Source organism: Hippocampus guttulatus, chromosome 3 (assembly GCF_054856545.1).
Source record: "Hippocampus guttulatus isolate MCC_2025c chromosome 3, RoL_Hgut_1.0, whole genome shotgun sequence".
Taxonomy (NCBI): Eukaryota; Metazoa; Chordata; class Actinopteri; order Syngnathiformes; family Syngnathidae; genus Hippocampus; species Hippocampus guttulatus.
The window spans coordinates 3,760,260-3,777,953 of NC_141263.1; the positions used below are offsets into that span (position 1 = coordinate 3,760,260).

The 17,694-nt window shown below is 41.4% G+C and overlaps 1 protein-coding gene and 1 long non-coding RNA gene across 4 annotated transcripts; one reads left to right on the forward strand and one right to left on the reverse strand.

Moving 5' to 3' along the window:
* Positions 1–5,628: 5,628 nt before the first annotated feature.
* LOC147207167 (ras association domain-containing protein 8-like) lies at positions 5,629–10,708 on the forward strand. 3 transcript variants are annotated; one of them, XM_086106344.1, is made up of 6 exons: positions 5,635–5,762; positions 6,195–6,344; positions 7,986–8,113; positions 9,052–9,696; positions 9,769–10,025; positions 10,104–10,708. In XM_086106344.1, the coding sequence occupies exons 3-6, from the start codon at positions 8,011–8,013 to the stop codon at positions 10,290–10,292; spliced, it is 1,194 nt and encodes a 397-aa protein (XP_085962470.1). In that variant the 5' UTR covers positions 5,635–5,762; positions 6,195–6,344; positions 7,986–8,010; the 3' UTR covers positions 10,293–10,708. The 3 variants fall into 3 exon arrangements, with proteins under 3 accessions (XP_085962473.1, XP_085962470.1, XP_085962471.1); XM_086106345.1 differs by having other exon boundaries at positions 6,195–6,263; XM_086106347.1 differs by lacking the exon at positions 6,195–6,344 and having other exon boundaries at positions 5,629–5,762.
* A 1,329-nt stretch (positions 10,709–12,037) lies between these two features.
* Positions 12,038–17,658, reverse strand: LOC147207168 (uncharacterized). The gene is made up of 2 exons (XR_015100390.1): positions 17,407–17,658; positions 12,038–13,418 (listed from the first exon to the last, which is right to left on the reverse strand). It is a non-coding gene; the product is annotated as an uncharacterized LOC147207168 (long non-coding RNA).
* Positions 17,659–17,694: the final 36 nt, after the last annotated feature.

A 17,694-nucleotide genomic window follows, 5' to 3' on the forward strand; every position in this document is an offset into this window, starting at 1 on the left:
CAGCCTTCATTCTCGCCATGACCTTTGCTTTCAGGTGAGTTGCTGCCTTGCTCAGCATTTCATTCATTGGGGCTGGCCTCCCAATCTCATCATCTGCATTCATTGGGGCTTGCCTCCCAATCTCTGGTATGACCTCCTCCTCTGATCTGGCAGCCTGGGGCCCTTCACCATGGAATCTGCGTTGTACCTCATCAATCTAAAGTTGTGACAGCATTTGCCGTTTGTGGATGTTGGAACGCTGAGCAACTAGTTGTTTCGTGGTCAACTCTGACTGTGGGTTTCAAAGTAACCATTCAGCCCACATTCTCTGCATGTAAACCCTCTGACTAGGGTTGCTTGAGTAGTCTCATTCCAACGGAGCCATGTTATCGCATCTTGCCCATCTCCGCTTTGTTCCAGTAGCCCATTTTTCGTCAAGGTGTTCTGGTTCTCCAGCACCCGACGCAGGCCTTGTTTGGCCGGGCGATGTCTGACTAACCCGGCATGTCATTCGTTTTATTGTCTCTCATCATTGTATGTGGTAGGCATTAGCGTGAAGGGTTTTGCCCAGGGACCCACACTGGACGGTCTTATGTGCTCTCATTTTTGCCCCAAGCGGGATTCGAACCCCCGTCTCCCAAACCGGTGCCTTACCAACTGAGCTATCCAGCCGCTACATACATATCTCTCTCTCTCTCTCTCTCTCTGTCTCTCTCTCTGTCTCTGTCTGTGTGTGTGTGTGTGTGTGTGTAAAACATGAATTGGAATATTTCATATCACACAATTTTTATGCTTTGTCATTGAATTAAATAATTGATAAAAATCGTAGAATTTGTCACACAAGGGTAACTCAAAAAATGTCACTCTCTTCTTAAATCAAGGTAGTGTACCACTAAATACTGTATTTAGACACAGACAGAATATTTTCAAGAGCTGCTCCAATTCTTTGGCGCGTCCGAAAAATCTGAAAGTATTTGGGTTCTGAATCGTCCAGATTAACCAGTTCTTTTAACTGGTTCAATAATCACAAATGCAAGAATACTGCACAGATCTTATGAGTCGTGTGGCTAGCTATGGCCAAGTCAACAAAGGGTGTCATGGACTTGCTGATCTTTATCATTTTAACCAATTTTTGTTCGAGACCTCACAGATGATGAGCAAAGTGTAGCAAGTTTGTACTTCGTGCTCAAATCGTGTGTGATGTACTGTAGAAGACAAACATCGTGTCATAAACCACAAACTAAACTGTCATGTTTTGGTTTGTGACCAACAAGTGGCACTGTGGGGCTTTTCCCTGCAGCTGCACACCTGTTGGTCGTTAGATAATTAGTGGATTTAAAAGGACACCCAGCCCGAACACTCAGTGTTGGGTCATTGTTTGCTCTTGGCTACTGTCATGTTTGTTTGCTGCAATTGGGTTCGTTTTAGTCATGTTTTGGTTGCTGTTATGTTTTATCTTCAGTCATGATTTTTGTTTGATACTTTGGAATTTGTTGGTTTTGGATTTAGTTTTCTCTATGTTTAATACAATTCGTCAAGTACACCCTGCTCCTTCCTCCTGCCTGCTTTTTGGGGTCCACCACCACCTCGCAACGTAACATAAACAGTATCAACACCCTCGAGGAAATTTCAGATTGATACAGTACCAAGAGTGAACGGTGAGAGGCAGCATGGTGCCACCAAGTATTCAGACCATGAGGCAGGGGTCTTACATTTTGTAGCAGCAGCCGCAGGTAATCCCAGCATTTATGGAAGTGGTGCTGAGGCAGCTGCCTACATGGATACGTCATGCCACTTTTGAGCCAATGGAAACACTCAAGTACGGCAAAAGGCGTTAGCGCATGACAACTGTGTGTGAGATGAGAGGCAAAGGGACATTTGTGTTTGTCCTGGGGGGTTTGTCGACAACCCACGCAGCTTGGGTAGCTGACATGAGTGATCCCTGTATTCTATGATGGGACTTTCTGAAAGCTGCAAAATGTGTGGTGGCCTTGGGAGCTGGGGTGCTCATCCTGCCGAGTGGTCATCATGTAGGGCTGATCACGGCATCTCGACAGGGTACTCCACGGGTGGCCGTCAACACTGCAGACCCTGCAGCGGAGAACACTGATGTGCAGATGACCCGACCCAGCCAGACCAAGACGGGAGCAGCGCTGACTCATTGGCAGTCGAGATGGCGTCTGCAGTTGATCTGTTCTGCCGATATGCAAACTGGTAGGGGTCCAGGGTGGGGGGGAGGGCAGACTTTATGTGCTGCATGACTAACCACTCGTGCACTTCATGATGCAGTATGGCTTTCGTCATGTAACATCTAGTCCCCTACGTGCACAAGCCAATGGTAAAGCAGAAAAAGGTGTGCATATTGTCAAGCAACTTCTTAAAAAGGCAACAGACAGCAGATCTGATCCGTATCCAGCTCTTCTGAGTTACAGGACCGCACCTACCCATTTAAATTGGTTACGTTCTACTTATTCACGAATGTAAACTGGGTGCATCCATTCATGACATTCGGACTAGCAACGGAGCTACAAGCTCCATGGAGCACGTTAACTCCAAATGAAACAAACACGACGCACTGTTTACTCACCCTCTGCTCCTCCAAAAGTGAAAGGATGTCCTCCGACACTCCTCGGCCACGCAAAAAGTCGCTGGGTGACGACATGATGTCCTTTCTTTCAAGTCACGCCACATGCTGACGGTGCCCCCACAATTCATAGCTCCACGAACGTCACAAAGTCAGAATTCTGAGATTAAAGTCAGAATTCTCACTTTAATTAAAGTAAAATGAGAGATTAAAGTGAGAATCTTGCCAACCTTATTTTTTCTTTCTTCATTGGCCCTAATCCTCTTCCGTACATTTTATTTTGGAGGTCTAAGTCTTTTAATGTATTGTGCTCCTGAATTAATGTTGCTGAACTGAATATGAATTTATTATCGTTTATTGATTTGTTTAATTTTATTTTCAGAATGGAGAAATAGTGGAAATGGTGCATTGATTTGATTAAAAAAAATAATAGTAATTATACGCGAATTTTTATTGTTGACTTAGTTTTTGTTTGATGTTGTATTGTTGTGTTTAGGTTCTCTTCTGTTACGGTCTAAAACCTATGTTGATATAGTTATTCTTCGCTGTGAGTGTTACTTTATTTCTTTATTTTGTTCGTCAATGATAATCAGGTTTCAATTTAATATAGGAGTATATTTCTAACAATTTTATAGGCATATGACGATTATCGCGGCAGAGTTTTCCTTTTATTTTTAATAAATATAAAAAGATAAAGAGGGGGAGTTATGGTTATAGAGTTATTGTAAGAGTTAAGAGTTATAGTTAAGCTGCTTTTACCAATGACTATGCTTCCGTCTACAGCAGAGGATATTTGAGATTCCACCTACGTTGGTGCAATTGGAGTTCCTCGTGGCGTACCAGATAGGTATAAATTGGTTAACCAGGTTGCTGACGGAATCAGCTGCACCCACTACAGTGTCCAGAAGCTTGCAAATTATATTGAGGAAGCCTTTTTGGCTATTGGAAGTGAAACAATTGACAGTCACCTCTCTGATGACGTTCTGGGACCGCACAGCGGTGGATGTGCTCTTAGCTGAGGCCAATTGAGCGTGTGCGATTTGTGGTGAACAGTGCGGTTCAACCAAGCCCTGAGGCCCCGCACACTGAACCGGACCATTCCGGCGTGACCACGCCCTTGTCATCAGAATTAGTGGGTAAGACCTTTGTGACGTTAAAAAAAAAAAAAAAAAGATGATGTGACTTTTTTTTTTTTTTTTTACGGCTATCTTGACATTGTGTGGATGTTGCTGCCTTTCATGTATCAAGGCTCTGCTTATCTGGTTTATCACTACAGCCGGTACGCCCACGACGTCTAAAGTGAATGGAATGTACCCTCTGCTGTTACTTTTGGATGGTAAAGGTTCTGATATCGAAAACGGCTTGGCTAATGGAAACATGATTTTCACTTCAATATCAAAATGTCGTAGATGATTTTTGACTTGATCTTTTCCTGCATTCTCTTCTTGATTATTTTAAAAATGGTGATAACCTATTTTATCCAGCCCCTGAGTATAAGTATAACATGACTCCACTGAATTAAGTTTGAGCAAATGTAGTATAAACAAGAGAAATGTTAGGTTGATTGTTTTTAGTTATCATACATTTGCATATCATATGCATTGATTATGCGTGCAGTGAAGAATGCTTATGTCTGCAATCAATAATTGATTATGCTGCAAAGAAGAACACTTTTAATAGAGATATGATTATGCAAAAAGAAAAAAGATATGCTTTTTATTTATTGGAGTCTTTATTGGAGTAAGTATTGCACACAAATCCACCTTGGGCTGAGCGATCCCACCACCTGACGACCAAAAAAACAAATCTCCTGATCCAGCCCCAGCTGCCCCCTATTGGTGACACCATTCAACAGAGGTTGGTTTCACGCTATACGGGCAGAATAACCCTGGTGAATATCAACCTGGGACCAGGTAGTCTACCCTAAGGTCCTGAAGAACTCCTCCCCTTTCACGACTGCGCCATACTTCACTACATCACTGCAGAGCATCACTCTCGTTCCAGAACGAGCTCAACAACTCTTTCCCCTCCGGCAAGAGCCCCCCTCCTGCCAGAACCCCCTCCCCTCTCACCATGGCATTCCCACTCAGACTTGCAACAGTCTCTCTCCTGACTTTTGTGTGTCTCTTCTGGTCATCCAACTCCCCAACACAACGCTTTCGTCGATTTATTCATGGCCCCGCCCCGGCGGACATCTGACACACCATGGACAGGGACAACCCTTAAAGATCAATATGTGGTCATTGTGGCGTGCTTTTGCTTCTTGTTCTACTTTTCAGGTGTCGGACTCCTACGAGTCAGAGAGGGGGAATGAAGTCTGTATTCTGCTCATATTTAGTCATGCTGTATAACCTTCCCATGCCCACAGCGTAGCTTGGCGTCCTTGTAACAATCATGACCTAGAATTGGAATACTCTTGTGTTATTCCTCTCTTCTTAGTTAGATTTGATGGTTGAGGTGTTATTCCTCTCTGTTAGTTGTGTTTGTTCAGACACTTGAAAGAAACAATGTAGAATGCGTACCTCCCCGCCTCTCATTATCATATTGTCTCTATATAATCTCATGAATGTGTTTCTTTTACGCTTCCTGATTGAAATCTGGACCCCTCAGGAGCCCGAATCGATTCGTAAACTGCAGAAAATAAATTAAAAGCCTTCGAAGGAACTGTTCATCGCCTCCAGCCTTTATTTGGATTACCAACATTCTCCTCGTCCGAAATTCAACAAACAAGCGGGGAAGAGGAGGCCGCTCTTCCCCCAACAGTGCTTATCTCTGTCTACCACTATAGTTGCATAGTACTGCAGGAAAACAGAGCCATCGGTCCTCACCAGACAGACACACACCAAAGAGGAGAAAACAAAAGATGGTTTCATCGACAGACACATTTGTTTGTGCATAAAATTTCATAGTCTTGTTATGTTATTTGTAGAATTTAAATCTGATCTTGAGATTTTGAATGACAAGAAAATTTCAAAACTTTAAACAGTGCATGCACCAAGGTTCCTCCCACAAATGACATCACTTCTCTCACAAAACACCTAGCAGGTCCACATTCCTGCACTTCATTTGTCTTCCTAAACTGGAGTGAATCAGTAGCTGAATATGTGAGGCCTGCTTTGTCCATGAACAAACCAACTTAACTACAGGACAGCAGGCACAGGATCCGGACTATCAATGATCAAGAGGCTTAAACTAAGAGGTAAATGTACACTTACTTTACAATTGGTATGAATTGATTTTAAACATCATGTTTGGCGTCTGAAAGGTTTTTTTTTTTTTTTGAAGTGACAAAAATACTGAAAATATGGTACACCCACCAAGAGCATTCCCAACTTTGGTAGAAGAATCTAAAACCGTGTGGAGAGGGAGAAGTACTGTTCAATTATGCAATCAATAAATGCAATTCGTGGTGACACGGTGGGGGACGGGTTAGAACGTCGGCGGAGGTGCAGGATTTGGTTCAGACTCTGGCATTCCTCTGTGACTTTTGCATGTTCTCCCCATGCCTGCGTTTTGAGTTTTCTCCGGGTACCCCGCTTTCCTCCCACATCCACATACCAGAATGGCAGGTTTATGGAACATTCTAAATGAATGATTGTTTGTCTTTGTGTGCCCTGCGATTGGCTGGCAGGCAGTTCCAGGTGTCCCCCACCTACTGAAGATGGCTCGTGGGGTTGGCTCCAGCACACCCACGACCCTCGTGAGGATGAGCGGATTAGAAAATGGATGGATGGATGGATGGATGGTGTTCAGGAACAGCAGCATATTAGTCATTCAGACTGTATGTCGTAAATTATCCCAACAATTTTGTCAGTGATGTATTTTCATGTCTCACCGTTTTTCGCAGTCACTTTGGTACATTTCTCAGATCAGAATTGAAATTTGCAAAACAGTGAATGCATTTCTCCAATTAATTCATACAAATAGCAAAACATCATGGTTCCTTTGTAAAAGTCCATTTCTTTCTTGCCACCGAACAAAGAACAAACCACTGAACCAAAATTTCTTGCCAAATTCAGAAATAAATATCCGCATCACTGAGCATGCGGATTAGAAAATGGAGGGATGAAAGGCAATTCATTCAACTCAAATTTAAAGTCACAAACATAGATCATTGACTGACAAACAAATTTCATCTTTTAACAAGATAGAAGAATTGAGGTGGGTTGTAGAAAGCAACCAATCAAAAATTAACTGGAGTTAATTGCAATAGTTTAAGATGACCTGTCCTCTACTTTTTTCTGGAATGTTCTGATGCCACCCAGGATATTTTTGAATACTGTGAATCAAGTGGAAGTATAAGTGTGTCGCCTTCGTCAATCAGGAATGTGGGCATGTTCTGCTACATTCCATGTTTCCTTCAAATGTGTACACAGAGACAAAGCCCCGCACGCTTCACACACCGACATCTGTTCTCATGGATGACAGATAAACATACCTGGTGGGAACGCATATTCATTTTGTTCGATTTTAACGGAGACTGTTCAGATTATTATTATTTTTTTTTTTTTTTAGAGCATGCTGAAGGCTTGTCAAGGATAATATGTCATACTTCAAGCACTCCTTCAGCAAGGCAAATGGATTTCACATCACAGACAATGACTTTTGCTGAGGTCACTGATGGATGGTGTATGGTGGTGTCAAACTCAAGGCCTCGGGGCCAGATCTGGCCTGCCACATCATTTTAATTGGCCCGCAACAGCAAATCAAACATATCAACTTCCATGGTTGATGCTTGGTAAAATCTTGTAAAATTTCAAATTCTCCCATGTACTAAATAACATATATTGTCATCATTTTCTTGTTACCAAACTCCTCATAACAGTCACTTCAATAATAGTTGAATAAACCATTATTCTTGACTTCTTCATGTGGTTTGACAGTCACTCCAAGGGAAACGCGTGCCCATGTGGCCCGCGACAAAAATGAGTTTGACACCCCTGATATAATGGTTCGCCACTTACGCCCCCACTCGGTGGTCGTGTAACTCTGTGTCACGATGCGTGGTGATGATGGACCCTAAAAAGCAGGCAAGAGGGAGGAACAGGGTGTACTTGACAAATTGTATTAAAACATAGAGAAAATTAAATCCAAAATAAACACAGTCCAAAGTATCAAACAAAAATCACAACTGAAGCTAAAACATAACAGTGACTGAAACATGACTGAAACAAACCTGACAGCAGCAAACAAGGAAACAATGACCCGACAATGAGTGGTCGGGCGGGAGTCCTTTTATACGACTAATCTCATAACGACCAACAGGTGTGCAGCTGCAGGGGGAGCCCTACAGTGCCACCTGTTGGTCCAAAACAGAATCATGACAGTGTGAGAGTGGTTGTTGGTCTTTTTGTGAATTGGGAAGTGGTGTAGAAAATAGATGGGAGGTGGAATTTCACTGACCGTTGGTCTGTCCTCATAGATTCTGGCGGTGTTATGTGTCAGCGATGGAGATGAAGGTGTGGGTGGAGGATGCAGTCCGAGTGGTGTGTGGCATATCCCAGACTACTTCTTGTCAGGATGTTGTCATTTCTCTCGCACAAGCAATTGGTAGGCTCTTTCTTCATACTTCCCACGTCAAACTGAACCAAAACCTTTTGGCAAATTTGTTTTCAAAAAATAATCATTACCGTGGAACCAGAGGTGTTTCTTACTTCAACATGTTAAAGGGTCTTGCTGCTAAGTACAAACCGTGAAATTTTATTAGTATGATTAATTGCAAACCAATTGGACACAAATTTAGTGTACCAAACAGATGCCACGTCGTTGGCCATACAAGTTTCTCAATTGTGTTCAAATACTGTAGAGACAATGTTGGAGAGTATTGTATTGGTTTACTATGCTTGACAACAGTGGTGTTTTAAATTCTTGTGAATGACAGGTAATGTTGTGCATATTGTTTCAATGTCTTTTACCGTACTTGGGGACTTCTGAGAATTTCTTTTGAAACATGAGCCAACTGGAGGTCCATCAGTGTCTCCAAGCTTATGGTGTTTGACCTTTATGGTTGGAAGCATATTATTTGCCACGTATTAGGACTGTGCATCTCTCAATGTTTTTCGAGACATGGGGCACGATATGGTTTAAGGATGAAACAACATTAAAATGTAATGATTCAATTTGGTTCGATTTAGTAGGCTTATGATTTCATTTGATATGGTACAGCTGAAGCTTTGGTCATGTTTATGCAACAACATTTAAAAGCTCTCCAAAGCACAAACTACTCAAGTTAATTCAATTCAATCAGCAAAGTCAAACCAATTTACATCGAATTATATTTGGTGTGCGTCTCTCATAAGACGATTGATCCTTACCACGGTACATGGGCTGCGGTCTGATTCAAGGATGCAACGATTTTGAAATGAAACGATTCGATTCAGTTTGTCAAAAGATTTTCCAATTTGATTTTTTTTTTTTTTTTTTTTTTGGTTGCACTCCTACATATGACTGTATTTGTGGCTTACATTAACCTGATATCTATTTCGCAGGTCAAACCGGTCGTTACATTCTCATCTCGAAATTACGGGGCACAGAAAGAAAGTTAGGTGCCGATGAATGTCCGCTCCAGCACCTGAATAAGCTTGGACAGTTGGCCACTGAGGTCCAGTTCATTCTGCGACGGACTGGTCCCAGCCCGAGTGATGGGCAAGAGAAAAAATCCAGAGTCATTCACCCGGCTCTGCTCAAACCACAAGCATCAGAATCCTCGCAACGCAGGGAGCCAGAGAAGACTCACACCTTCCATCTGAGTGCACCAACAGTACCCAGAAGGACTAAATCAAAGCAGGCTCTGGAATCTCCACATGAACCGAACGCTTCCCCTGTAAACTTTCTTGATCCTCACAACCCACCAAAGGTAAATGGCACTTCCTTCTCCTCCAAGGAGGAGATATTTAGGCAGATTCTGCAGCAACAGAGGATGCTGAAAGATTTGCAGCTTCATCTTAAAGATCTGGAGGATGAGACTGAGTGGTGGGAACATGAAACAGCATCTGCTATGATTCCTGGAAGGAATTCAGGGTATGCAGAAGAACTGGACAGACTGGAACAATGGTTTGAATATAATGAGGCAGAGCAAATGCGGAGTCAGCTCTGGAGAGAAAGGTTGGAGGAACAACTGGATAGAGAACAAGGTAGGATACCGATGTTTGTCCTTTTGGACTATCTTCAAAATCAAAACTGTCTTCATTCATTCTTCACAACAGAATTGCAGAATGATCTACACCAGATACAGACATCGGTACTTGATCATAATTATCGGATTGAGGAAGTTGTGGACCATTTGTCACATCTGGAGCGCAACATGCAACTTGAAAGCTCTCAGGTGGACGCTCAACACTCTGAAGGGATCTTGAGGACCCTGCAATGGGAGCTCAGCCATCGCATGCAGCAGAGCAAAGAAATGGATGATACTTTGTCAAGTACTTTGAAAGAGCTGCAAACTGCAGAGGACAAGCTTAGGGTATGATTTTTCATTTTGTGACCATTCTTTGAATATGTGTAATAGTTTTTTGCTAATTGAATCTGCATCATTCTTTAGGGCAAATGGGAGACAATTGAGGAGCTGAAAAAGGAGCTGAGACAATGTAACTTGCAGCATTTCATCCAGCAGACCAGTGGCACTTCACTTGTAGACCAGACAACCTCTTTGCCTGTCAATGAAACCTTCCTCCGCAATGCTGGCATTATGGAAGGGGACAAGCCTGCCGGTGCCATTTACAGTGAATGAAAATGTTCAACAATTACACATGTGAAATTGTGATCGTTCACGATACACAGTGATATGTCATTATTCATATTTTCCTTTTCATTGATTATGTTCCAGCTAATGAAAACCCCAAATTCACCCCCTCAACAAATTTGGAGATGACTTAAGAAATGTAACACCACAGCTTCATTGCTGTCTTCTGCAGCATCTTGCATATCAATTATTTTATTGATCAGTTCGACCACAGGTGTCAAAGTCAAGGCCCGGGGACCTGATCTGGCCCACCACATCATTTTATGAGGCCTGTGAAAGCAAATCAAGCATGTCACGTTCCATGATGCTTGCTAAAGTCTGAACCAAAATTTCAAATGGTCGTATGTAATTCACAAAACAGCCATTATTCTTGACTTCTGATTTTAAAACTAGTTATTCGTCAATTTGTTGTGCGCTGTATTGTATGTGGAGGGGGTTAAACATTTATCGGGTTTCCCCAAATTCATAATGGCCCTCCAAAGGAAACCGTAACTACAATGTGGCCCGTGACAAATATGAGTTTGACACCCCTGAGTTAGAAACTGCGCATTTTGCAGGTCTTTTCAACATATTCAGGCGCAATAAAGGGGACTACCCCTTTCACGAGTGGTGTGTGTGCGCGCGTGCGTGGACGTGCGTCAACAACTGTGTGCGTGTGCATGCGTGCGTCAATGACTGTACGCGCGTGTGTGCTCGTGTGTGTGTGTGTGTGCATGTGCATGTGCATGTGTGTGTCAGTGACTGTGCATGCGTATGTGCGTGTGTGCATGCATGTGTGTGTTTGTGCGTGCGCGTATGGCAAGCCATTTGAGCATTTATTCCAAATCCCTGATATCAAACATAAGTGTGTTACACTAGTTCGATCTCTTTCAGCACTAGTTCGACACTCGGCCACACTAGTGACACCGAATGTCGAACTAGTTGCACAGAAATCCTCACTAGCCACTCATTTTTGGCAACTAGTGCCACTCTTTGTCCAACTAGTGCTGACAAAATTCTAACTAGTGACACCTGGAAGCACACAAGCAGAGGGAACTTCCCAGCTAGTCAGCTTTTTTATGCCCTAGTGGCCCACTAGACCAAACTAGTGAGGTTCAAAGTCTTACTAGTTTACTAGTAAGGTTTAAAAAGTGTTAACATGTTAACTAGTAAAACGTGGATTGTTCTAACATGTTAACTAGTGGCCTATGATTTCCTGCACTAGTTAACTAGTGGGAGCTGAAATATCCATTAGTTAACTAGTGGAGGATAAAACGTTGATAGTGCACTAGTTTAAGACCGTTAAAGCCTTGATATCCAACTAGTGAGTCCAAAAATGTTACTTGCTCACCAGTGATGCCCCAAATATCCACTAGTTCCACTAGTGCGACATTTTGACTTCACTAGTTCGACTAGTGAAGTCAAAATGTCGCACTAGTGGATGTCACCCTACTCACTAGTCAACTAGTTAAATGGTCGTTTGATTTAACTAGTTAACTAGTGATGGCAAAATGTTCACTTGTACAACATGTGAAACACTAATGGCTCACTGGTCACACTAGTTACGCTAAATGCTAATCAGGAGGCAGGACAGTGCCAGAAGTGAACACCTCCTATTGGCTCCACGATAAGAGCACCACCCAGCAAAAAATTAACCCTTTAAAACCTGATTCTGAGCTTTCACAATTATTTACCGCCATTTGCGTAATATCTGCAGTATACAGAAGGAATCAAGCAATTTTTACCAGTCAATGTATCTGTAGGTGATGTTTATTTATTATGTACACGGAGATAAAGAGTAATGGTACAGCTCTACAGTATCTTTCCACTTTTATATATGTATGCTATACTAAATAAAATTAATACGGCACCATATAATGCAACAGTTCTGCAACATATTCTCCCTAAATAATGATGTGAATTTTCAGTTGTTGCTAAATCAGTTAGGATGCTATAATTTGTGGTGTAGATGCGAATCTAGGAGAGCAGGACATCGCATTGCAATTGGAGCAGCAGCTTGGTTGATGATGTCCCCAAACCGGCTCATCTATTATATTTGTCGTGCAATACAACGAAAATGAGCACAATTGAAAAACATAGGCTTCTTGTATTTTAAAATAAAATAATCACATGTTTACCGTTCTGGGGTTTCTACAATCATGAATGAAGGCATTATTTACAGCATCTTGACAGCAGTGTGATCGAGCAGATTAGATGGAGTAGAATTTGATTGGGGCTTCACTGATTTATTTCATACAATTCATATCCAAAACACAGTTGAAAAATATTTGATTGTTAAAATATTTAAATACAAGAACTATATCAAGAAATTAACAAAACATACACAGTTTTTTTTTAATGAGGAGAAAAGTCTAAAAACATATCACAGATGACAAACGTTGTGCCTCTCCTCCTCCTGTTCTTCAATGAAGCTGATCACCCTCCAGCTCCCGTTAGAAACATCGTGCTGCTGACGGTGTGCCGGCAGAATGGTTGTGATGCAGGAGGTGCTGTGGACTCTCCCAGAAACGAGGACCTAGTTTAGTTTAGTTGTAGATCCAGTAAAACATAGTGCAAATGTTACATTATTTATAATGCACAGTTACAGTCTTGTGAATATTAAAAAATGTACTTCATGTAATGCAGGCAGCGAATAATTCAAACGAACTAAGGCAGCAAACAGTAAGAGCAAAATCATGTTCCAAACATTAACTTTAACTCTTTTTTAAATGTCAATTAGCTTGTGAGTAATAAGACAAAATGTGACTGTCAGACAGAGAACTGTCAGAGCAAACGGCAGATTTGAGAAAGTCCTGCCGAAATAAATCTGCACCCGACTGCGACTGTCAGCGTTGAACTGCCGCCATTGCTGTCAAAGTCAGACACATCTCCGAAATCGTTGGAGCAAATTTTTAAGCAGGCTTCATCTTGATAAATTGACCACATATTTGACATTTACACCATAACTTTACCGCCTAAAATAATCGTAAAACAACATTTTGTGTAACAACAAGAGTAATATTTACCCGAAAAGCTTTCAATGCGTCTGAAAGTTTTCTCCTCCGTTCTTGGCTCGAAATGCATCATGATTGGCTGCCCGAAGTCCACGTGTCTGTCGGACGTGCTCTCATTGGTCTACAATACAATCACGGATGAATAAATAGTATTTATTCCATATTGCCCACTTGTTCACTAGTAAGATCATTTTGACGCTTACTAGTGAACATGTAAGCCACAAAACGCCCACTAGTTCACTAGTAAGATCATTTTGACGCTTACTAGTGAACATGTAAGGCCATAAATGTGCCCACTAGTTCACTAGTAAGATCATTTTGACGCTTACTAGTGAACATGTAAGCCACAAAACGCCCACTAGTTCACTAGTAAGATCATCTTGACGCTTACTAGTGAACATGTAAGGCCATAAATGTGCCCACTAGTTCACTAGTAAGATCATCTTGACGCTTACTAGTGAACATGTAAGGCCATAAATGTGCCCACTAGTTCACTAGTAAGATCATTTTGAAGCTTACTAGTTGACATGTAAGCCGCAAAACGCCCACTAGTTCACTAGTAAGATCATTTTGATGCTTACTAGTTGACATGTATGCCCCAAAACGCCCACTAGTTCACTAGTAAGATCATTGTGAGGCTTACTAGTTGACATGTAAGCCACAAAACGCCCACTAGTTCACTAGTAAGATCATTTTGAGGCTTACTAGTTGACATGTAAGCCACAAAACGCCCACTAGTTCACTAGAGACGCTCGTGTTTATTCAACTAGTTAACTAGTGGGAGGCATTTTGTCTCACTAGTCAGACCAAGAAATGAACTTGTGCAAGGTTTGACTGAACATTTTTGACATTTTTCCTACATGTTGGGCTTTTCTTTTCACTTGTTGGTGTTAATCAGCACTTGTGAGCGACTGTGCACAACGAGTGCAACAAATATCTAACATGTAGGGATTTTTGTTGCACTAGCTCATGTTTTTGGCATACTAGCTGGCATGCGCATCGCACTAGCTAAATAAAATTGCTTACTAGTTGACATGTGTGCACAACTAGTGAACTTGTAAAGTTTTGTAACTGCCAAACATGTAAACTAGCCAAATGTGATTATTTCACTAGTAAACTAGATGTGTGCACATGTCACCTAGTGCCCAGTTTTGTCAAACATGTTCAGTCAAAGTCTATACATGTTCAGCATTGAGCCTGACAAGTGAGACAAAATACGTTCCACTAGTTAACTAGTGATATGAAAATCTGTGTCACTAGCTCACTAGTATGTCACACTGAACCCAACTAGTTTACTAGTGAGGAAACATGTGTATCACTAGTTAACAAGTACAGTGAAAATGAGCCCAACAAGTGTAACTAGTGGATATCTCTACATTGACTTGTGAACATGTTCACATTTTGAAACCGTCTAGTTAACATGTAAGGTCAAATCGATTGCACCTAGTTTACTAGTTTGGATTTCTGGATTCACTCGTCGACATGTAACCAATAATGGGCATCCTCTAGTGAACTAGCTGCAAATCCTCAGGACAACTTGTAAACTAGTGTAAAACATGCAAATGAAGTGGGTGTGATTATGACAAAATCTGAATCCCGATTGGTGTATTTTAACTGCAGATCCAATAGGAATCCTGCAGCCACATTTCTGCCCCACCTCCTCATTATATTTTGTGCAACTAGCTTACTAGTGAGCAGGTTGGCATCCACTAGTTCTACTAGTGAACATTTTAGACCTCACTAGTGAACTAGTGCGACATTAAATGTCACACTAGTGCAACTAGTAAATATTTGGGGCATCACCAGTGAACAAGTAACATTTTTGACACTCACTAGTTAGATATCAAGGCGTCAAGGGGCTTTAACTAGTAAACTAGCTACTGTTTTATCCGCCACTAGTAAACTAGTGAGTATTTCAGCTCGCACTTGTTTACTCGCGCAGGAAATCACGGGTCACAAATTCACATGTTAGAATAATCCATGATTGACAAGTTGACATGTTGCTGAAAATGAATGACTAGTTGGAGTTTGTATGCAACTAGTTCGACAAAGTGTGTCACTAGTGTGGCCGAGTGTCGAACTAGTGCTGAAAGAGATCGAACTAGTGTAACACACTTATGTTTGATATCAGGGATTTGGAATAAATGCTCAAATGGCTTGCCATATGCGCGTACGTGCGTCAATGACTGCATGTGCGTGTGCGTGCGTGAGTGCATGCAAGCGTCAGTGACTCCGTGTGTGTGTGTGTGTGCGCGTGTGTGCGTGCGCGCACACATGCATGCGTGTGTGTGTGCGTGTGTGTGTGTGTGCGTGTCCATTTGCTAATAGAGGAAGGTTGGTAAGCTAGGGGTAGTTATCTTTGGAGCTAAATGTAAGCATAGTTCCACTGGTATGAGAAGATGGAAGGTTTTTGATGTTACATTGACTATTAGACATTTTGTAAAACGTAACGGTGCCTTTTCTTGTTGAGCAGAAATCATTGGGTTAAGAGAGAATTGACTGCAAATGTATGATTTTATTTCATGTAAATGTCGATTTAATATGGCGTTTTTCTTTGGAATGTACTGCAAATCGTACACACAAGTAAAGTCTGCTGAGGAAACAGCACAATTATTGTCATGATTATTTTTCCCTGTTTTCAGACCAAATTCAGGTTGTAACAAAAATCTACACAAGTGACTGCCCATTTACCATTTAAATACAGGTACTGCAGTATGTATGAATTGTAATATGCAACTATGCATAATACTTTCACAGAAGAGGCCACCTTGTGTAATCCAGTTAAGGACTTAGCAGCATGTTCCATATTTACTGCTGTTTGTGACGGTGATAACATTCTGTTTGCCTTTCCGTGTGTCATCACCTGCAATAAGTTTACAATCTTTAGTTTTTAAACACCCGTGATTTAGCTTTGGTAAAATTTCATTATTAAATTTGTAAAAAGAATGCATCATTTTTGGTTGACAATATCCAGATGTTATATGATCGAATGTTCTGTAATCTAATCAAATTTAAATGTGTCAGGATACTGGTTTTAGGACAATTGAATTTGAAAATAGGGTACTGGAGGAGTCAAAATGTAGTTTTCTTTTCCTTCAACATTCAGAACGAGAAGAATCAACAAACCAATGAATCCATCCATTCATTTTCTATTTCACGTTTCCTCACTTATATCACAGTGAGCTGTAGCTGGACCTGCCACCAGCCAATCGCAGGGCCTGTATAGATAAGAACAATCTTTCACACTCACATCTATGTACAATTTAGAGTCTCAATTCACCTCACATGCGTGTTTTTGGAAAGTCAGAGCAAATCGAAGTAGTGCAGAAAACCCACACAAGCATGGGGAGAACATGCTATCCCCACACGGGAAGGCAGGCACCCAAATTTGAACCCCCACTCTCAGGATTATGAGGCAGACGTGCTATCCACGTGTCCACTGTGTATAAACAATGAAAAGCAGCAACTGTTTGTAGTTGCCAGAACAGAAAAAAAAACTAATGCACCAGTAGAATTTTGCAACTCATTAGCCCTACACTACAAATGGGAAACTTAAATACTGTAGGGGGCCACCATTTTCCATCAGTGCTGCTGGGGGACCACATTGAACCATTGGAAATATGGACAAAAATTCAAAATGCAAGTGGAATGCCAAATACATCAATTTAATGTATTTTATTTTTCACATGAGATTTCTCAATTTTACATACCACTACATTCACCCAACAACAAAGGGTTTGAAGCAAACCTCAAAATAACCACGTACCATGTACATCACCAAAGTACAAAGGGCTCTCTTGCAAAAAAATTTAAAAAAAATAAAAAACAGTCAAGGATGGCACAAAACTGTTGAACAGCAAACCAACATTCGGTGTGGCATGGCTCACTGGGAGAGTGGCCGAACCCCCTTTTGCTCTTCATGAAGTGTCATCAGTAGGTAAATGAGGAAACAGTGTAAAGTGCTTTTAGTACTAAATGTAGAAAAGTTCTCCTATATAAGTAACGCCCCACTCAGCTTTTTACTGTCAATCAAACACAAATACTTACTGTACATGGTGAAAATGCTGCTATCTTAAACAATGGAAGTAAAATCATGATAGGGGGCTTACCTTCAAAATTGAACAATTAGACAAAAATCTAAATTTTCCCCTGGTTGGGGACCTCCTGCTGTAGGGTGTAGGCCCACTGTCCAATACACTACTACTGTATATTCTACAACTATAATAAAATGTTAAATTGAGTCCTGCAATCAGCAGTAATATTTACTGGATACAGCTTGTGCTGCATCATGCTGCATTGAAGCAGAATTACTGGTGGGAATGAGCAGCCTGTGTACATGAAAAATGAACAGATGAGGCACATGTTGCAACACGGGTACACACTGTCCTCAAATTCTG

Coding starts and splice junctions, on each gene's coding strand:
- LOC147207167 (XM_086106347.1), top strand. CDS start 8,011: ATGGAGATGAAGGTGTGGGTGGAGGATGCAGTCCGAGTGGTGTGTGGC. Junction 8,114..9,051: donor TTCTCTCGCACAAGCAATTG/GTAGGCTCTTTC, acceptor TCTATTTCGCAG/GTCAAACCGGTCGTTACATT. Junction 10,026..10,103: donor CTGCAGAGGACAAGCTTAGG/GTATGATTTTTC, acceptor ATCATTCTTTAG/GGCAAATGGGAGACAATTGA.